At 41.2% G+C, this 22,689-nt stretch overlaps 1 protein-coding gene across 2 annotated transcripts in view; it reads right to left on the bottom strand.

Annotated features, from left to right (window-relative positions):
* PIK3CG (phosphatidylinositol-4,5-bisphosphate 3-kinase catalytic subunit gamma) overlaps positions 1 to 21,270 on the bottom strand; it is a 35,770-nt gene extending 14,500 nt beyond the window's left edge. Inside the window, exons 1-6 of one of the 2 annotated variants that reach the window (XM_069801835.1) lie at positions 21,050 to 21,270; positions 12,842 to 14,857; positions 8,464 to 8,529; positions 8,134 to 8,359; positions 4,051 to 4,154; positions 1,586 to 1,732 (exon numbers count right to left, since the gene is read on the bottom strand). In XM_069801835.1, the coding sequence (XP_069657936.1) occupies positions 1,586 to 1,732; positions 4,051 to 4,154; positions 8,134 to 8,359; positions 8,464 to 8,529; positions 12,842 to 14,845 (2,547 nt within the window). In that variant the 5' untranslated portion in view covers positions 14,846 to 14,857; positions 21,050 to 21,270. Of the gene's footprint in view, positions 1 to 1,585; positions 1,733 to 4,050; positions 4,155 to 8,133; positions 8,360 to 8,463; positions 8,530 to 12,841; positions 14,858 to 16,090; positions 16,376 to 21,049 lie in introns of those variants that run through there. The other variant, XM_069801836.1, reaches the window with a different exon arrangement.
* Positions 21,271 to 22,689: the final 1,419 nt, after the last annotated feature.

Here is a 22,689-nt window from a genome sequence, read left to right as displayed (position 1 = left end):
GTCCTGTGCCCAGGCAAACTCTACTGTTTTATAAAGTATTAATAAATATATTGTATGATTTCTACATGAGCTGAGATTGAATACATTAGAAAGTATGTCCATTTTTTCCCATAAATACCCCCAAAAGTGCTAACAAACCAGTTTATCAGAACAATCACTGAAATATTAGAGCAATGCTACTCTTTTTAATTTTAACTTCACCCATTGCATAAATAAATGGTAAAAACGCTTCATCAGAAAAACATGCCATCTTGTACTAAATAAGATTCCTTCTCTAGAACACCAAAATGTGAAGTATGTATGGCACATGACAGGAAAAAACAGGGTAAAAGTGTGTACTGGTGTCCTGGTTTCAGCTGGGATAGAGTTCACTGTCTTCCTAGTAGCTGGTACAGTGCTATGTTTTGAGTTCAGTATGTGAAGAATGTTGATAACACTGATGTTTTCAGTTGTTGCTCAGTAGTGTTTAGACTATAGTCAAGGATTTTTCAGCTTCCCATGCCCAGCCAGGGCACCTGACCCAAACTGGCCAACAGTGTATTCCATACCATGGGACGTCCCATCTAGTTTAGGAACTGGGAAGCGGGGGGCAGGGATTCGCCACTCGGGGACTGGCTGGGTGTCGGTCAGCGGGTGGTGAGCAATTGCCCTGCGCATCATTTGTACATTCCAATCCTTTTATTACTACTGCTGTCATTTTATTAGTGTTATCATTATCATTATTAGTTTCTTCTTTTCTGTTCTATTAAATCGTTCTTATCTCAATCCAGGAGTTTTACTTCTTTTCCTGATTTTCTCCCCCATCCCACTGGATGGGGGGGGAGTGAGTGAGCGGCTGCATGGTGCTTAGTTGCTGGCTGGGGTTAAACCACGACAACTGGATCTGGCTGGGATGAAGTTAATTTTCTTCAGAGCAGCTCGTATGGTGCTGTGGTTTAGGTTTGTGACCAAAGCAATGCTGGTAACACACTGATGTTCCAGCTACTGCTGAACAGTGTTTGCAAAGCAGGCTGCCTCTGTTTCTCACTCTGCCCCACTATGAGCAGATCGGGAGTGTACAAGAGGTTGGGAGGGGACACAACCAGGCAGATGACCGGAACCAACCAAACAGATATTCCATGCTGAATAATGTCATGCTCAGCAATAAAACAGTGAGGAAGGGGGTTAGGTGGGTTAACTATCTTTTGCGCAGGAACTGGCTGGGCATTGGTCTACCCATGAGATGTGGTGAGTGACTGTCTTTGCATCACTTGTTTTGTTTTCTTTCTCTCTTCTTCCACTTCTCCTTTGCTTATTAAACAATTTTTATCTCAACCCACAAGTTTTCTTGCTTTTACTCTTCCTTTCCTCTTTCCCCATCCCACTGGGTTTAACCCACAACACAGTACCATAAAAAAACTGTAGTACAAGAATGAAGATCCAGTTTTGATGTCAGCCTTGTCATACACAGTTTAAAAAACAAAAGACAACCTCGTATTTCATATGGACAGTAAAGATAAGGTATACACAATTCTGAAAAGTAAAATTATTTTAAAATATTTTAAAATATTCACATTATTAATTTTATACATTTTAGCTATCATACCTGTAAAATAAGCATGTCCTGACGGAGGTCATCTCCATGTTTGAAGATTATGCCTATGGTTTCATTTGATAGAGCTGTTGGATCTGCACATTTAAACTCAAGCCAGAGGGGCTTCTTCTTAGATGCCATTACTTTGCATTTTTCTATCTGTGAAAGACACATTTATTGCTAGCCATTGTACTCCAACATCAACACGACTAACTTTTTTACACACCAGCTACAGAGTAGCTTACCAACTTCCAATCAGCTATACCACAAGAAACACACCAAAAGCACATGTAAGCAATTGTATTCAATTGCCACATAAAGCCTCACTGAACCTGCACAACTTTTAACACTGTCCATGATAAAGGAAAAAGCATGCCTTGACTCTCCGAAACTGGATTTAGCTTGTAAATCTGCTTCAGACAGAAGAAAACCCTTTTAAACCAAGAACAAGAGATTCTGACAAAACTGGCAAATAATGGACCCTCACAACAGCACTCTGACAAGTGCTTTGCAAAACCTGGAGATAATCATCATCCAATGCAATTTACTGCATCATCCACCCTTGTGACTTCTAGCAACTTCAGTTATTCCAGATTGCTTGATTAAATTCCCTTAGCAAATCATTCATATTCATGGGGAAAATGGCATTTGTGAAACTAATTTAACATAATCATTCATAAAATTTAAAAATAAATTCCCTATTTAGTTTTATTACATTTTTATTCTTGAGAAATTCAGCACTGAAACTACTGAAATTGATTATTTAAAATATTTTCTCAACTAGTTATGTCTAATACAACTGTAGAATGTAATACTTTCTATTCTGGAATTCTTGGTTCATTGTTGAATGTTACTATGCACAATAAAGCCATCTAAAATAATAAAAGCAGTTGCACATTAGTGTTTGAGAGCTGACAGAATCGATGACATCAGAGAAGAATATTTTTTGTAGATTGAGGTTCTGAGCTTGTAGTTTAAAACAAAACAGTTTTTACTATCCTTATTTTTAAAAAGGAAAGAAGTTGTCAAATCTTTGAACTTATTAGAAACAGTGATTTTGCTTCTAATATTTCCTTTAGACTAGTCCAATTTCAGGGTTTGAAGATTATGGACAAGTAGCACTTGCTAGAACGAAGATGAAATGAAAGCTTATCAATACATTTGTTATATCAACTATTTTTATTCATATAGTTTGGGGGAAAAAAAAGGCTCTAATCCATCTATTTTTGGACATAGCTACCTTCCCTTGTAAACCTATTGCTTCCTTCATCTAGGAAGGTCCTGGTAGGCGTACTTCCTAAGCGAAGGAAAACTAGAAAATCCAGAAAGACCTCTTATTTTATTTTGAAATTCACTTTTTGTCATGCAGTTGGTTATTTCTGTACACAAAAGGCTAAAGAGAGAAAAATACAATCAAGAAAATAATATTTAAGAAGCCACAAATTCTGTATTTCTGAGTAAACAATGTTTGTATTGACTTCTGCACTGACAGTACTTCAGTCATGCCCAACTAGGAGGTGTTTAACTCTCTCAGCTTGAAGATAGACTAGCTTTGAAGATAGACTAGCTTACAGCCTGTCTATCAAGACACAAGTTTATTTGACAGAAACATGGCCAGACAGCTAACATCAGTTACCCAAATGAGTACCCGACTATTCAGCAACTCCTTAGGTTGGGTGGTTTGTCTCTCCTTAGCTAAGAGAAAAATCAAGGGATTCTTTCCTTGTAGGCTCTTTGCTGCACATCAAATGAATCCAAGAATCTTCACTGTGCTTTTTTACCCAAACTTCACATTGCATAGTAGACACATGAGCCAATTCCCTTTCACTACACATCTGCTGATTTATTAATCTTGTTTTTAACTCTGAGTTGACACAAGCCACTGTAATCTCACCGCAGAACTGGAGGCAGCAACACAGAAAAACCCAAGTGTTTCTTAACGTATTTCTAACAAAATCTTAATGTATTTTCTAATAAAAACAACAAAAGCAACATAGAGATACTGAAAAATCAGAAATAGCCAAGGTGGACATTTTTGTTAGTAAGATGAAGGTCTGGACCTAAACCTTAATGACAGATATGAATCAGGGTAAGACAGAGAAAGTAATTGGAGGAGCATAAACTGAATATCACAAAGTCCCTGAAGTCAGATAAAACATTTATACAGGTATTTAATGTAAAAAAGTCAGTTATCTGGTTAAAACCCAGATTAAACTAATGGAAAAGTCATAACTGCCATGTAATGATTAGGATCTTATGGGTTGTTGCATTTTTTTAGTGCATGGTGGCATGTTATCACATTTAGAAAAATGCCGAAAGCTTGGCAACAAAAACCTACTGAGTCCATTAAATGTCATTGCATTCACAGTGAAATAAGACCTTCAGACTTATTAGCAAAAAATTCTACCAAATGACACATACTTGCAAATAGGAGAATTTTTTCAAAAATTATTTGTAGAAACTCAGAATATACTTACCACTAGGGCTCCTGCTCTTAGCCCAGGATCATATGGAACTCTGAAACTTTCTGGAAGTCTGCTGCTCTGTAGTTTTTCAAGCTTTTGTCTCAGCTGTGCAATAACTGCAATTACAAGTAAGAAAACACAATGAAATCAGAAGTTGGAAGGCAAAAAAGTTAATCAAACTTGGTAAGCATCATGATTTAGCTAAAAACCACCTCCATTTAGCTACTTTTAAAATTGCTTTCCGCAAGGATCTCCTGATTTGAGGAATGGAGAAAGACTCTTGGACTATTAAATGGTCAAGGCTGTTTCAGACACCTAAAGGTAAAGTCTTCAAGCACCTCACAAGTCATGTGCCCTCTATGCAGTGTTAGAAGCACTGCACAGTGCTTGGTGTTCTTCTGAAGATTTAGGAGATTGTGTTAAATGTGTCACTTTTCATTTCAAAAACAAAACACAGCACAACACACCAAAAAATATTTTGCCCTTTTAACTGCCATGGAAATGTTGAACTATCAACCCCAAAGGCTCAGGAGGAGGAGGCATTTAAAAGCACCTCGCATTTTCCAGTACTATTTTGACCTACCTCATTGCTCTTGCAGAAAGACTCATGGCTTTTGAATTCTTGGAATCAATTATACTGTAATCATAAGGACTCCAACTATAGAGATACTGAATTTCCTATCCTCCTAAAACTGCTTTCATAGTGCAGCCTTGTTAATCTCACATTCCAGTAAGAAGACAATCTGCTGTATATTTATACGAATAAGAATTTTAATGTTCGTATATAAACTGAATCTCTTCATTCATAAAACTTCAAGCTTCTGAACCTTCAGCTTAGAACAACATGCATTATACTACATATGATGCACTCTGTTCACCTCAGCTAGCAGGCGTTAGCAGCATAAGCAATACACTGAGTATTACCCTTCGTTAGGACAAAAACCAGAAGACTGTTGTAAAAGAAAGTGCAGCTACACAGCAGAGGCTGCATATACATGTTCCAAGTAATTTTGGAGATAAAAATTAAAGAGCAAAAAAAGTTGTAATGAGAAAGCTAGACATGGACCTGGATACTTAATATACAAAATTGTAAAACCATACGATCATAGAATGGTTTGGGTTGGAAGGGACCTTTAAAGGCCATCTAGTCCCCTCCCCCTGCAATGAGCAGGAACATCTTCAACTAGATCAGGTTGCTCAGAGCCCCATCCAGCCTGACCTTGAATGCTTCCAGGGATGGGGCATCTACCACCTCTCCGGGCAACCTGTTCCAGTGTTTCACCACCATCATCATAAAAAATTTCTTCCTTAAACCTAGCTTGAATCTACCCTCTTTTAGTTTAAAACCATTACCCCTTGTCCTGTCACTACAGGCCCTGCTAAAAAGTCTGTCCCCATCTTTCTTATAAGCTCCCTTTAAGTGCTGAAAGGCTGCAAAAAGGCCTTCTCTTCTCCAGGCTGAACAACCCCAACTCTCTCAGCTTGTATTCATAGGAGAGGTGCTCCAGCCCTCTGATCCTTTTTGTGGCCCTCCTCTGGACCCGCTCCAACAGGTCCATGTTCTTCTTATGCTGGGGGCCCCAGAGCTGAACGCAGTACTCCAGGTGGGGTCTCACCAGAGCACAGAATAGAGGGGCAGAACCACCCCGCCTCCGACCACCCCCCCTCCGACCTGCTGGTCACACTTCTTGTGATGCAGCCCAGGATACAGCTGGCTTTCTGGGCTGCGAGTGCACATTGCTGGCTCATGTCCAGAAAATGAAGACATTTCAAAAGTTGCTATCAAATTAAGGAAGTCAAGCCACAAGAATTACCTGAGAACTCACAGAACACAAATATTACACTTATCCTAAAGGCTTTTAGAAAGGAACTACCTAGTGGTGCCAGGTGACCAATGTGGTGTCTCCTCTGGTAAAAAGTAAATAAATCTGACAGCAAGATACAGGACCTAATAAGTGGACTTTATCATTACACACCTTTCAAAAAAAAAACCACAAAACAAAACCCAAAGGAAACAAAACCCCAAAAAACCCTAGGTTGTAGTAACTTGGGTTATGAAACAGCCTTCTAAAACATAACCGTTGATTTCCTAGACAAATCTAGCTTGATTTCAGTAAGTCTCCTCGTTGTAATGTAATGTAATTTGAAATTGTATGCCAACCAATTAAAGCTAGTAAAGATTAGGAATTAGCTGATTTTAAAACGCAAGTGAAGGCGCTTGCTAAAACAATTCCAAGTTGATCTGGCTTAAGAACAAAGTGCTATGCATTTTAAGAGAAAAAACAGATGCATAGACATTCTTGGGAGACAATCATCTAACAGAGTGGTGATGAGAGCAGATAATCCTATGTAAGCTGTAATGCTATGACCTTAAGAATTTATTTATTTATTATTACTCGCTATGTTCAAATATAAGCAAGGAGATTACAGGAAAAATGAAAGAAACAGTTTGACAGCATGATTGCTACTCGACTGGTATAGACCTAACAGGAAGGAATGTATTCTTTAAAAAAATCCACAAATACTGGAGGAAGAAAAATATATACAAGAATTAGATAAGGCTGCATGACAGAATGAAACGAAACAGTCCAAAACATTCAGACTGAAAATATAAACAACTATGAACATTAGAAATGATGGAGCAAAGAAGAAGCAATAAAGAAGAAATTTTAGGATATACGTTTTTAAAAATGTAAGAAGTAGAAGGTGCCTGTAGGAAAAATCATATCCTCAATAATCTGAGAATAAATTAAATTAGTTATAGCATTAGTAGGACACTCCACAGTTTCAGGAAGCCTTATTCAGTGAAAATGTCAATTATATAAGTTATCTTTCAATGTTCTGCTGTACATTATATACAAAGATTCTTTAATTTCAAAACCTGGTGGGTGTTAATGTGATTGCTTTCTCTTGAAACTTTTATTCTTTGCCCACATATCCTTCAAAGATAACGTATTCTGGAAACCGCTGCTGTCAGACCTGTACATCTGCAAGGCTGTAAAGTTTCTTTCCAAAACACGGGATTCTGACCAAATATATTTAGATTATAGATCATTTTAAGATAAATTTTAGAAAGTTGTTTAGAAACAATATTTTATATGGGGGTTCAGTAAGTCCCCTAACTCACACTATGTGGTAACGTAACTGATATTACATTATATATTGAAGAATAAATGCATTCTTCCTTCAAATTTCTCTTGAAATACCACTACAGCCACTTCTGCATAACCAGAGTGGAAAGGCTTTCTGAACCAAGGACTTCCTGGCCTGGACCATACCAGGCTGAACATGCAGGAAGAGCTGGTCTCTCTACAGTTTTAGAATTTGAATATTGTCATATGTCTTCTCGCACTTACTCCCAACACCAAGCAACTAAGAGGAATATGACAAACAAGCTTTTAAGGATGTTGGGGAAAAAAGAAATAATGGCAGGCAAAACCCAGAGGTAAACAGGCATTGCATAACCCTACTGTGGCTTCCAAAGCAGTGCTTACAAGAACCAGAACTAACAATACCACATCTGTGTCTCACAGGACTCCTATTCAGCACATCACAAAGCCCCAGAGATGTGCTCTGTATATTCACTGCTGATCCACCAGCTACTTTTGTGGCATAGCAGAGGCTGTACTGGACTCCTCCCCAGCCTTCTTGCCAAGAGTCTTTTCGTGACTGTTTAGGGTAAGGCTGTGTTTCTTGGCAAGTGTCACGTTTCCTCTTTATTTCCAGTTAATATTTGTGTCCTGGGTTGTTTCTTTCTTCAGTGCCGGCATTCAGCTGAGGGTTATGGACAAGAACTTAGCTGTTTCCCAGTTGCATGGCGTGAGGTTCAAGAAGATAAGCCAAAGCATGGGAAAGTACTGGGTGTCTACAACATTGATATTCTTCCCTTTTTGGGATGGAATGAGCAAACAAATGTATTATTAGTTCAATCACTATTAACTTACACTGGCATTTTAAAAGAAGTAATAATGATGCCCTTTGACAGTAATTTATCCATTAATTTTCTAAATAAACAGTACAATTTGCTGCCTAGATTTTCACGCTCAAAGAGAAAAAACTATTATTACAAATGAAGAAATGCCTGTTAGCAAATACCTTGAGAAGTGACATCATACTTTTCTGCAGAAACTGATTTTATCTCCATTGTGACTTTATGCAGTGATTCAATTACTTGAACCTGCTTCATGAAATCGTGTAGCATCGCTTTTCCACAGCCCCTAAGATAGGCTTCTAGGATGACTGCAAACCTCTGTTGGTAATGCATGGACTGGGCAATCTCGCTTCTTAAGAACCAAAACAAGAAGTGACCAATTCTTTTATTCTAGAGGTAAAGAAAAATACTACAATCAGCATGCATTTCTTGACAGAGGGTTTTAATAATGCCAGTAACTTTAGCATAAGTTGACTGTATTTTGAAGTACTTACTCTCAAACCACGTTTTAGCAGAAATCTGGCTAATGCACTGTCATGATATGGCTCAAATTTCACAGCCTGAATAACACAAACATAGAAGACATGTTATTAACATATTTAAGATCCCATTGCACTTATACTTTACCCATGACATCCAGAGAACACACTGCTGCAGGAGCAGAAAACATGTAACAAACCAGGTCTTTCAAGGAAACAAAGTTGAAAAAAACAAAGCAAGGCTTCTCTGTGTTTGATTCAAGAAGGACTTCTTCTTTGCAACAGGTTCTTTTCAGGTATATTACTAATGTGACAAATAAAGCAATGCAGGGAGCAGCTAACCAGCAAGACCATTCTGTGTACACGAAGGCATGTGAACAAAGCAACATCATTCTCAGGCGGTAGCAAAAAACAGCAAGATGAGAAAACAGTCTGCAGTCTGACTGACACTGAGAAGGCTTGAAAAGATTACTGCCAAATGAAATGACGTATTTGTAATCATTCTTTAATAAAAATTTTCAATAATAAAGCACTGTTTTGACAACACCCGCCACTTCAGGACTTGGGCACCAGGGTTGACTGCTGGGCTCCCCAACAAGCACAGGATACCGGAGCAGCTTTTCAGAGCACCTAATCTGGCCTTTAGCCCCTAAATGAATGACAAAATAGAATAAAGGCTCTGATACGCATCCTGTATTAATGGAGTACAATTAATAAGAAGACTTCACCAGAGCTTTTTTTTTTTTAATGACTCTGTGACCACAGATGTATTTTTTCTCTTCCAACAGCTGTTCCCCTCCATCCAATCCCACAGATATTTCCAAGCTACCACCAAAAAAGGGTGGAAACAAAAGGTCAACAACTTTTTTGAAGTGTCAGGATTGGAAATTTTTGCTGTTATTCTCTCTCCCATCCCAATAACCAAGTGAATTGGTCTACCAGAAAACTATCACACTTTCAGGTACTGGGCTGTGCCAGGGAACTTGTCCACTTCCAAGTGGTTTTTCCAGCAACTTCTTTCCTGTTGCTTGAGGGACTCACGTTTATAGAAGGTTTGTATTAAGATTAATGGTGGAAAAAAGTACACATGTATATCCCAGGGCAAGAAAAGAGAAATAAGAAGCATACAATCTCTGGAAGAGAGTCACAAAATCCCTGTCATGGACTGAGGGGGTTGGTGAATGGCTTCAGGTTCTGGAAATAGAGCGCCAGGAAGTGGCACGTAGGGAGATTAAGGGAAAACAAAGGGATGTGCAGAGAGCCCGGTGCATGTAGTATGCTCAGCTTTCAGAAGCAACAAAGTATGCAAACCTCTAATGATAGTTATTCAACAGAATATAATGGCTCTTTCAAGATCACTGTGGTCTGCAGCTTGCAGAGAAGCAACCAAGCCATCAGCAGAGGTCTACTAAATTCATCAAACAAATCACAGGGTTTTTATAAACTCTTAAAAGTACTGCAGCAAACAGTTGTATTTTTTATCATCAAAATATCAACACTATTTCTAAAATGTAAATTGTCCTGTGGGTTTATTCAATAGAAAAAAAAAAAAGAAAAATAAATTGAGCTTTTTCAGTCTACCTTCTACAATGAACCAACTTATAAAAAGGCTACAAAGACTTGTTCTTGCCAGCTGCTGGCTAGGAGACAGAAAAGAAAGGCAAGCACTAGACTTGCCCTTCTACAGTACCATAATTCTGCAAGAACTGTCTTGACCTGCAATTGTCTCTGCAATACTGTTTTATTTCCCCAAGCAACACCAACTTATTTAGGAAAGATAATGAGAACTCACAAACATAAACTGATTTTAAAATACATAGATCCTTTTACTTTGTGTATGAGATTATGAGGTATGAGGGTTTTTTAATGAAAATTAATTTTCACTGCAACAAGACACCCAAAAGCAGTAATTATTACATAAATTCAAATGGATTTGCTGACAGTTCCAAGAAAGCCTATTAAAAACCTCATTCTGGTATATACTTTGGTGAATGTTCTCAGTGCATATCCCTGAAAAACAATTTAAGAATTAAATACAGCCAAACAACCAGCCATTGCTTCAAAACAAAACCTCCTTGTATTAAGGTTGCAAATATATCTTAACATAAAAGAATATTAGAAAAATGTATTATGAGCATCCTTATTATGCTTATGTTTTAGAAAAAATTATTTTAAAAAGTCAATCCCACCTTTCTTTTTTCTTCACAAAGTCAAATATCAACATTTGAATAGCAACAATTAAAGCTAGCTATTAAAAAAGTCTACTGGCAGTTCATCAGGTCCCTGCATGTACCTTTGCCTTGTCAATTCAGCGGAAGAGCTTTACTCACTGCCATATACAAGCAGTACAGTTGTTGGTGTTTGTTTTACAATGGATTTTGTTGTATTTTAACTATCCTATCCATGTGTTATCAACCGGACAGAGAACAACAGACCTTTATGGGAAGTTCAATAAGTTTATTTACAGTATGGCTGCTTCTATTTGGGATAAACCTGGGGGGAAATAAAATGTTTGTTTGATTTCTAACTCTACGGGGGGGTAAAATGGGAATATCCTGTGCAGAGTGAAATAAGCCATAAAGCTTTCGTGAAGGCATTCATGTGAAAAGTGATGACCGTTTGCAGAAGACAATGTCTTGGATGTGTCCGTTAGAGCAGAGGAATGGCTGACACCCATTCTCTGAAAAATGTGGGTTTTCAAAAACACTGTGGTACCAATACTTTGCTGCAGGATGCTGATGGCCTATGCTCTGTTGTTAGCCAAGGAAGGAAAGACAAGGAAGCAGCAGAGAGGTAAAAGTTGGGATCTAGTATATATTGCCTTTTGGGGGATGGTAATCTGTTAATTTCTTACTACATCTCTTACTAAAGATGACACAGTGAAGTTAAGATACTATGATTTTATGCTACAGTAATTTAATTTACTGTTGGAGAGATTTATTCTTTTTAAAACTCTCCAATTTTTAATTCCTGGAAACAAATAATTTCAATAACAAATGGAAAAACCCCAGTATTTCCCCCATTCTCTCAGGCACTTTGATATCAACCAATCACCATCCCAAACCCCTAATTTGGATGCAAAAGCAAATAAAATTGCTGAGCCACATGTAGACAGCAAAAGCTCACAAGCCAAGCATATATGGAGCAGCTGCTATGTGGGAGGCCCAATGAGGTAACCGTGGAGACTCCTTTGGTTAATGCAGAAGTGCATAAATTCTGCCTGGGGAGCCTAATCTTCAGACAAGCAAAGACAAGGCTAAAAAGGCCTTGTTTAAAGCACTACTGACGCGCAGCAAAATCTCAAATACTAACTTCATTTTCCCGGGCACCCGGGCTCTCTGAACCCGCAGAAGTTAAAAGCCCCATCCCACAGCTTCCCTGGCTGCAGCAGTTCCTTTTTTTTTTTTTAAATTTTGAATGCCAATTTTGTCCTCTGATTCTTTGAAAAAAGTATTTCCTGCTCTTCGGGGCAACAGCCTTTCCACACGAACCAGAGCCCTGTCGGGTGTAGGAAGCCTGCAGAGTTGCCTTGCTTCATGGGCTGTGTTTACCAGGAAGAACCGCAGTGTTACACCTTTCATCAGCCATCAGACATGACTTTGCTGCTGACAGGCTGCCCAGCTCCGGCATCACATTGTGAAAAAGGAAACAAACCAATTTTCTTGTATAACTGATACAAACCTTCCAAACGTTTCATCTGGCAGACCCGCACACAAAGCTCTTCAAATCGATACAGTGGTGACTCAATGCCATTAAAAACACAATTTTTCACCCAGCTTCCCAGAATGAATTAATCTTATTATGGAGTCCTAGCAACCCTTTATTGACTTTTTAAAATTTTTTGGAAGCTTCTACATAAATTTGGTCCCCTTAACAGTACAAGACTGAAGGCACTGCAACATACTATGTAACTACACTGTTATTCTTGACCTAAAACCCAACCCCTGATTTTTATTCAGGCCTTGCCTTTGCCAACATCTGCCTTTACCTTCTCTCTGTCTACACTATTTCTGAACTATTGGTAAAGCCGGTCAACAATTCTTCAGTGCTGTGTGATTTAGACCTGATCGAACAGGATTAGAGACAGCACAGTTAGGATTTGCTCCCATCATAGCTGTGCTAATGTTGACAATTTCCAGAAAAACATACTACTGTAAACCCAAGACACAAATTGTTAAGACACAAGGCAATGGTAACACAAAAATGACAACACAGGCAAAAGGCAAATGTAGAAAGAGTGGTTTAGGTTAATTTGGTTATTACCACTGCTTTGACTAAACACTGAAGACTTCAAAACCAGGGATTACTAACTAGACCTACTAAGACAGGAATGATGATGGGGTAATGCAAATATTCCCGGAAGGCAGAGTTCAAGAATGCAAATACACCTTACCTGCACAAGTTGTAAAAGATAATGAAGAACATCATCATCTTCTAAACTTTCCAGTTTTTGAACTGCCATTGCTCGGACATTTTCATCCGAAAAGTTACAATCCAGAAGTTGCATTGTGAGTCCAACATCTAAAGTGCTTTGATCCCAAACCTCCTTTTTAGCTAGCAACTGGTATGTTTTGGCCACTATTTCTTGTTGTCCCCATTTCACAGAGCTAAGCAGCTTAGGATATGCCTTGGGGTGCTTTATGCTTTCATATCTAAAGTGCCACAACAGTTCTTTGTCTTCAGGAGAAAGTGGATTAAGTGGGTCAGTTGCTATGATCTCTTCAAGTTGCTTGCGAAGCTGATTGGGCATTTCAGCTCGTGTCCTATCCCCTTGGGGGTCTGATGTTATCCTGTGCTTGGGCAAGGCAATTGGGTGACAATATTTGTCCAGCACAATAGAGATAGCCATTGAGTTTTCTTTATCCGGGTTAGTTGCTGACGTGAGTTTGTCTGCATTGATACTTCCTTGTTCTTCCCCCTTGCCTGGAATTTTCCACATGTGGAGCACATACTCCCCACTTCGTAGCAGGAAACGGTGATCTATCAACAAAAGATTTACATAATAGAGAAGCTGAGTTTTGCATTTTGAATCAGAGTTGGGGGATTCATGTGATGGAAGGTTCGTCTTTGTGGACAGTCCCTGTGCTTTGCCACAGTATATCTGAAGATTCAGGAGTGCTCCTTTAGGCAAGTCCTTGATTTTGATATCAAACTCCAACCAAATATTCCACAGAACCTCCTCTGTAAAAGGCTTCGATGAAGTCCTCCTCTGTGAAAGGAGCTGCTGCCCGTGTTGAATGTTAGCCTCCACAAACACAGTAAGATCAGTATTTCTTGGTAAAACTGGGATATCAATGCCAATTATTTTCACCCTAAATTTCCTATTACAATCCCACAAAGAAATAGTGAAGACTCTCTCGTGATCTTTTCCATCTATTGTCAATTGTTCATGATAACCTGTAACTCCTGTACAGTCATCCACCAGCGGCCACTCTTCCTTCTGAACCTCATCCTCATTCGGGTCAGGGGGATTGTCTAAGACAAGGTGGATTTCTTCCCCATTCTTAAGGCACTGTCTTATCCAGTGAAAATCTTTGATTGGTGTCTCTCCAGTAATGTACTCATCTCTGCCACAAATCCTGAGAACAAAATCCAGTTCACTATGATCTTCAGGAATGTCCATCAAAGACTTTTTCTTTGCCATTTTTGTGAAAAAGCTGTGGAGAATCATATCAGGAGTGTCATCTATTGACACTTTAATTTTTTGGCTAGTTGTTCCTCTATGTATGATTATGAAAATGTTATTATTAGTGATCTTTTTAAATAAATATTCTGGGAGTGGCTTAGATGTAGTCCATGGGTGCATTGCATACAATTTAGGATCTCTACAGGCTACCTCTATCATTCGTGGAGTGACTAATCTGCGACGGGTAAATTCTAGTTCATCATCATGCACATTGCTTACATCAGTGACATCATAACCAATCAAATTGTTAAGTTGCCGCTGAAATTCCTGAACTTCTTCTGATGGTTTTTGTTTCTGGACAACATAGATCTTGCCTACCTTTTTCTGTAACACTTTCCAGTATAATATGCAGTCCAATGTTTGTAATACTTGATGTTTATCATAAATTTCATACCATTGCCCTTTCTTCTGATACTGCAGAATAAATTGATCCGGGGTGAATGCATGGTAGAAGTCTGTGGTTTGACTCATCTCTATTGCACGCATCCAAATCTGTGCTTTCATTTGCTCAACTGTACAGTTGCCAGCTATTTCGAGTAACATCATTTCCGGTACTTTAGTATGTTTATTGCTCGTAGGTAAAATGAACTCAATGGATATCAGTTCCATTGATGACAAATTACTCGATGTACAATGAGGTTTCATTCTTCTTCTCCTTCGTTTGTTTTCCTCTCTCATAACAACGGGCTGTTCATAATCCCCCAACTCCATGCCAGAAGAAATCTAGCAAAATATACAAATTGATTACTTTCTCATTTACATTTTTCTTTACTTTTATTTTTTAACTCTTCTTAATTAAAATCACAGGCCAGTCAGAATCCTGCTATGTATACAGTTTTTATGTTTCCCTTTCCCCTTAATTTCTCATCATAAATATTTGATTTAAATAAACCACCTCAGATGTAATCTATTCAATTCAATACCAAATATATTAAAAAAAACCCAAACAACCCCCAAATGATTAAATAATTAAAATAGAGCTTTTAAACAGCCTTCACAGATTTCACTGAGGATAAGCAGTCTGACTATATGTTTCCTCCATACAGATTTGTTCTCGCTTCTGTTTGATCAAGCACTGATTCTTCTGCTGCCTCATCTGTTTTGATGCCGCTGAAATTAACATAAGTGGATTTTCATACAAATCAAAAGACACGCTACTGTGTATGAACTGAATGTGATGCCACTGAGCTCCAGAAATGACAACAAGTAAGAAAACAAGCAATTTATTTGCAGACTGGACAGAGGTGAGCCTATTCCCATTTTCCTCTGCCTCTCTTTTTAATGATGGGCTTACACCAAAAAAAGCCCTTAGGATTCAAAAGTCAGGGACTACTTCTGAAGACAGATATTTAATGTGCATCTAAATTCAAGCCTAGTACCCTTAGATGTGCTTCTTTTAAATAAATCCATTCACCAGACTGATAACTTCCATCCATTTTAAAAGTAAACACTTCCAGTATAAACTATTAGTTTGTTACGGAAGGAAAAACTCCCAAGCTGATGCCGATTTATTACCCTATACATCAAATCACACCTAAGCCACCTGTAAAACAATATTGAACACGAGTAACCTACCTTATCAACTTTCAGTAAACAAAAAATATTGTTGCTCACAGTTAATCTCCCTTGAACAATATTAAAGTGGAAATTATTAACTGAGAGCTTGGAAGAGGAAGGCAGTGCTGACTGAGCACGCTTGCACAAGCTAAGTTACAGCAACATACTGAACTTCTTTTCCAGACAATGCTTTTTACACATAAAATCTTTCTCTAACTGCTGGAAAAACTAAAACCAATGTAACGATGCCTTAGCAGATAACAAAACAAGAAGATAAAAATATAAAAGGTTAAACTGAAACAACATAGCATGCTAATTAAAACTCTCTTTTCAAGTTCCGGAAAGCAACGACTGTGGACACACCACCTCTGTAACTGACAAAGCACAAGGAAATATTACCTGCTTATAAAATAAAGGCTGAATTGCTGAAGACGATTCATTTGTTTAGCTTCTGAAGTTCCTATTTTTTTAAAGGAAGATCATTCACACAAAAAATTTCTTTGTTTAAGCTGTTCTGCTTTTCTTGCTTGCCCTCATATCCAGATGCAAAGGAAGTGCTGCACTTACCAGGAAGGAAGTTTTAACCAAGTTGATTATATATATGATTGCTCATTTTAAAAAAAGTCAGAATGCTTTTCCTGTTACAACAGTAAAAATACACTAACAGTATACCAATTTAATTTTAACACACATGCATAGAAGACATGCTTACAGCCTTTTAAAAATAGCTAAGAATAATCCAGGCAATAAATCTAATGAATCCAAATAAAACATTTTAAAAACAATGCATTTTGGAGAGCCTAACTACTTTATAAAAGTTAAATAAAAACACTAGATAAAAGACGACTAAATCTGCCATGTTTCCTTATTTTTATTTTCATGGTGATAGCCCTTTGAGGACTCCCAACTTAAATTCATTAGTTTTTTAAGCCAGTGTCTGTACAGGCATCACATGGAGATGGTATCTGCCAAGGATCTTGCATGGTAAGCTCAGCAAAAGAACTGCTGGGCAATCTTCCTCCTAGTATTTTTAACTTACCCATTTATGATTACAAACACACAGTGAAATCCACTAGAAATGATGATATAAGATTCAGGAAGAATTTAAACCATGGACTTTCAACACTAATTCTTCTGGTTTACTACTAAAAAAAGTCCCCACAGGAAAAAATTTGGGAAACCATGTACAAATAGAAAGAAAAGACAGAAAAACCTCTAACTGTATCGTTTTTCCTTATGACTTTTCCAGTGAAATACTGACCATTTTGAAGAGCAACAAGCAGTACACATCCTACAGCAGTACATATCCTACAAAAATGATGACTCTTGAGAAGGAGAAAAAAATATGAAACAACTGAAAAGTCTTTTAGCAACAGTGAAGTGGTGGTCTCTTTTGGGAAAAAAAAAAGGACCCTCTGTATTGGCAAAAATAATCTGATAGTCTCCTACCTGCCTCCAATGTGCCACTCACAACCTCTGAAATTAACACGTTGCCAAGGTGAAAAAACCAAAATACCCTCCACCATAGACATAGCTCTACTTTCTTTCTCAGAGCATCATTTTGCTTGGCAGCTAAGATTGATTTCTTTTTAGAGGTTATTTTTCTCAGGAAGTGAGTTTGGGGAAAACACACCTTGTCCTAGCTCCCTCTAGCTTTTAGGGCCAGTATTTGAAATCTCTCAAGGAAGTGGCAAGTTGCCCTGAACATTGTGTCGCCACTATGAAACCTACCCATCTTGGCCAATACATCTCCAACACTCGTCCTCCGCGCATGTGCAGGCCGTCAGCATTCACCAGCCACAGTCTCCATGGCATCTCAGCACTACACACTGCTTTCCTCTCTAGTCCTCCTCTCAATTGAAAAAAGCACTTGGTTGCTGGAAAACTTGAGCACCTGTAACCTCAATAGCAGTGCCCAGGATGATGGAGAAGAAGGAAGCAGCCGGTTTCACATAAAAAGGAAAGGGAGCTGGACGTGTAGGAAAAGAAAAGGAGCAACGCTTAAGGGGAAAACATGTTTTGCGAAACCTATGTGTTGAAATTCCCTGACTTTGGAGAGCCTGACTTTGCAACACTTTTGCAGAGTCTGTACTTTGAAGTATAACTTCTAAAATGTGTAATACAGTCCCATATTATTCTTCATTTAAACATAAGCAACTAGCAGCGAGGGTTTTTTCATGCCAACAGGCTACATGTTTTTTGCAAATATCCCTCGTTCTAAAAGTCGTTGTGCTGACCCTATTAAGTAAACCTGGACTCATCACAGTTTCGTGGGGTTCTGCCAGACCTAAGAAAGCATGCCAGTTTAAAATGTCCTCATCTTGCCACCATGTGCTATGCACTTAATTTTTCAAACACATATACACACAAATATTCCATCTCCTGCTAAGCTATTCTAGCACCACTCCATTGATCAAGACCATCAAGACAATCAAAAGCAGCATCTCTACCTCATGCAGCAGAGAACTACCCTGTACACTGCTCAATGAACATAATTTCTTGACACTTTCATCCACTTAAAAAGACTGGTAGAACACTTTTGTGAAAGGTTCAAATATTCTGCCACAAACTGCACCAGATACAATGCAAAACACGTGACACTTGTGTAACTGCCCATACAAGACTGTCTCTTCTCCCACATTCATTTGGGCTGTGACCTGCCATGTCTAGTCCAGTCCAGATGTCCAACTCCATCTCCAGTTCAGCTCTGACCCCTTTTCATCAGCTTCAGAAGCCAATTCTTAGAGTGATGATTGCCTCTAATCTGTCTCAGGAATGACAGACACACATCCCCATTCTTAGGGTGACACCAAATTGTATCTATTTTCTGCTGACCCATGTGTAGGCATGGCAAAACCACGTATTTCCTTGTGCATATGCATCAGAAAACTTTGACATTTATAATGTAAAATCATTTAAAATAACTTCCTAAAACCTTTGTCATGCCTAAGCATTACTTGCAGTGTTGACGTTCCTACATGCCTACTGCAACAACACCACAAAAAAAAAAAAAATCACTCTCTTTTATTTCTAATTCTAATGAGCCTCATCAACCCTGAATTTCCCTGTATTAGGAGAACTGTCCTACCACTGGTCCATGAATCCTGATGGGGTGCAATGAAGCAGGAGGAGGTGGGCCTGTAAAAGGTAACTAAGACAAGCAAACAGGCTTGCCTTTGTCTCCAGTCGTGTTCCTATCTCATCACCCAGGTCAGCAAACTGATCATAACAAGAACAACAAAAAAATTTGGTTAATTTTCAGCTGGATCAGTTCCTTGATCTGACTCATCACTTGCAGGAGTGGTAGGGCAGGGGAGGGAAGAGAAGGGAAGGGCATGGAGCCAGGGCAGTTTAGGGTAACTGAAACCGAAACATAATTCATAGCAGGATTAGGAGATAAATTGATGAGTAAACTTGTTAAAAGATTTAAGAAAACTGGTTCAAAGGTGCTTTAAAAAGACAATGTGATATTATCATGAATTACTTCATATATTCTGCTACAAAAAATTCAAGATATCTGTCAAGCATCACTGCTTGTTAGAGTTTTACCAGTTACTTATTCTTCACCAATTATTCTTATGCTTACACTATACTAGTTTCTGCTTCTGGTTTAATTTACTATGTGAAAACCTTATTTTTAAATTATTCTTTTCACTTCAGTGTCAGCTCTTTCCCAGACAACATAACCTGCAAGAAACTCTCTATCAGAGTAAGAATCACCTCGTGCACACATTATGCAAATATAATAATAATCTACTTACATTCACACTTTTAAGATAAATGAAAAAAACCACCCAGGACACGACCCTAAGTTTTCCAAGCAGCATACTACATCTACTTGCCAGCATTGTCCTGTAGCAGGAGACTGCTTTGCATTTGCTGGATAGGTGTACACTACATCTTCCCTACATCTACAATGATCCAGTGCTGAACTATGCGGGCAAAATACAGCACTAACATGTTACACATGAACACAAGAACAAAAACTGTTTTGCTCAGTTCTTTTGTTAAATCCTCTAGCAACTACTAGCTCTCACAGGAATGAAATCAGTGCAGTTTCCCATCAGCAAGTAAACGTCACAGATAATATAGTCACATTCTTCATCAAAAACTGTACTAATCAGCAGATACAGCTGAACATCTCCGCCAGGAGGCTGCACAGTGAATCTGACTGCTATTATGGCTGTAGTATTTTCAGAACACCCCTGCCTTCACTACAGACCTTTGCATATTTTGGTTCCTACACGAGGTATCTATTTGGGGTTGCTTCTAGAACAAACAATAACTTCTAGCTGGTTCCAAAAATTTAGGTAAGAATTTTGGTAAAGCTCTAGCTAACTGGAGTTACACAAATGATGGTAATCTACCTTTAAACCATCACTTTACAGTTTGGAAAACATGGAGATCGCAGCTACGGCTCCTGCAGGGACACACTCACTATTTGGATACAGCCTGTCCTTTCAACTTATGCCCGGTTCTCCAAATAGTGATCTTTAGCAGTGTGATCACCGACAACCAACACCTGAATGCCCTCAGCTATTATTTCAGACAGCTTGTGATGGGGGGAGGTTTTCTAGTCTACACATATCGCGTAGACACAAGAGATTATTTGTTGGATGAGGAAACAGTCATTTACTGCTTAAAAGCTATGTTGTAGCAGAGCTGACTCACAGACGTTAAGACCAGAGGGAACAGCTACCGCTGCCTAGTGCGATCCTTCACTTTGCACTGTTTTATTCAACATACTAAGAGCTTCCTCAGCAGGTTTTACGTCAAACCTGTAACTCTTGCTCGGGCCAGGACGTCAGCCGGGACCAAGGCCGCAAGGAGCGAAGGACCGGGCAGCGTACTGGGGGCTCAGCCCTCGCCTTGCAGACCGACTCCCGACAGTCACACATGCCCTGCTGGAAGGAGGCTCTGGGCGAAGCGCTTCGCCTGCGCCAGGCCCGGGAGGGAGGCCCGACGCGGCGGCGAGCAGCGGGCCGGGGCTGCCTCCCTCACCCGGCCCGCCCTGCCCGCCCGCCCGCCGCCCCGAGATGGCGGCCGGGGCCGGGGCCGGGACTGGAGCTGGAGCCGGGGCCGGGGCCGCGGCCGCGCCGCTCCGCAGCGCCCGCGGGAGCAGCAGCGGAGCCGTCGCCACCTGAGGGCAAACCTCGCCGCGCCCAGCCCGGCGGAGCAGCCGCCGGCCGCAGCCGCCACCCTGCCGCGGGCGCGCCCGCCGGGCGGGTCTGCCCACCGCCACCGCGGGAAGCCGGGCCGCGCCGCCCCAGCCCTGCGCCCCCGCCGCCACCTGCGAGCCCGGGCCTGGGGCAGGGTCCGCCGGCGACCCGCGCCGGCCCCCGGGACGGAGCTACTCACCGCAGCGGCGCGGCCGCGGCCCCGGCCCCGGCCCCGGCTCCGGCTCCGGCTCCCGGACAGGTGTTTTCCTCAGCAGGAAGCGGAGCGGGCCAGGGGCCGGAGGGGAGGCTCCATGGCCGGCGGTAGGCAGCTCCGGAGCCGCCGCCAATCACACGCCGGGCAAAGAGGGAACCGGCTGTGGGGCCTCCCCGCCCCGCTCGGCAGCCGCCGCCCGGCCCCACCGCGGCCCCGGGTCGCCCGGCCCCGGCCCCCGCCGCTGCGCCCGGCCCTCGCCGCTGCCCGCCGAGCCGGGCGCCGGGGCCGGGCCCCTTGCCCCGAGCGAGGCGGGGGCCCGGGGAAGGGGCCGGCGCTGGGCCCGGACGCCCCCCCGGGTCTGCGGAGCGCGGTGCCCGGCCTTGCCGCCTAGAGGCAGCGGGCAGCCCTCCGCCGTCCGGGACCCGCTGGCCCGGTGCGGCCACATCAGCCGGAGCGGGGATATATCCGCTCTCAGGCTAAGGCACCGCAGCCTTCGTGTGGTGTAATCGCCAGCACGAGGCGCGCAGAACCCGTCCTGGTGCCGGAACAGGCAGCAGAACCTCTCTGGAAGCAGCTTCCAGAGGGGCTCATGGCCCAGGCTCCCCGAACGCTGGCGTGCCCTTCCGCAGGCTGCGGCTGAGCGGCCACCCCCCGCCGCGCTGCCGGCAGCCGGGGCCGGGGCCCGGTCCGGTCCCGCCGGGCGCTCGGGCGAGGACAAAGTCCGTTTGTCTAAGCTGTCCTCAAACCCCCCCGGGGATGGCAATCTGCTCTGGCGCGCAGTGGCCTTCTCCTTCGGAAGGATTTTCTTGCCGTCTTACTAGATGTCTACTCCTACAGGTTTAGCCTCTTGTCTTACTCCTCTTTTTTTGCAGCTACTTTTTGTTGAAAGGTGCTACGTTCTTGTTTTCGTGCTCTTTTTCCATCTCCAGACTGGGCAGTGCTGGCTCCCTCCTTTTAGGTCATGTTCCTCAGACCTCCTGCGATTCCTGTAGCTTGCCTCCAGGCTCTTGCCAAATGGGCCATGTCGTTTTTGGAAGGCACTGCACAAAACTGGACATAGTACTACTCCAGCTAAGGCCTTGCCAAGGCTGCCCACAGCAGGAGGATTAATTCATCAGCCTTACGGTGCCAGAACTCCAAATGCAGCTCAGGCATAACCATTCACTTCCAATTCAAACAAACAACTCCTCCTCACCGCTCTTTCCCTACCCTGGCTGCTGACTGTTTGGCTCTGAACGCAGCCGAGTGTTTGTATCTCCATGGCTCTTTTTTTGGAATGAACAGCAAAACCCTTTCTGTGATTGTGCTGAGACCTTTTTTGACCCTGGTCTTGCAATGAGATTCACAGGTGAACCCTGTACGGCACGGAGCCTGCACACTCACCCTGAAAGTCGTGCTGACAAGGTTACATCTTCAGGGAGAGCTTCACAAGACCATAGACTGCCACAAACACTATAAAAATGAATTTGATTTTTCTAGGTACACATTATTAACTTCCATAGAAAGAAAATATCAAAAGGAAATAGCTAGTATGTTACTCATACAGATGCTATTATAAAAAGTAATTGTCACTATAGCAGTGGACTTCTTTTGACTTAAAAAATCGTTTGCATAACAACATTAAG

The sequence above is a fragment of the Haliaeetus albicilla genome, chromosome 14, assembly GCF_947461875.1.
Source record: "Haliaeetus albicilla chromosome 14, bHalAlb1.1, whole genome shotgun sequence".
In the NCBI taxonomy this organism is placed as follows: Eukaryota; Metazoa; Chordata; class Aves; order Accipitriformes; family Accipitridae; genus Haliaeetus; species Haliaeetus albicilla.
This window is presented reverse-complemented; position numbering and strand designations above follow the sequence as displayed.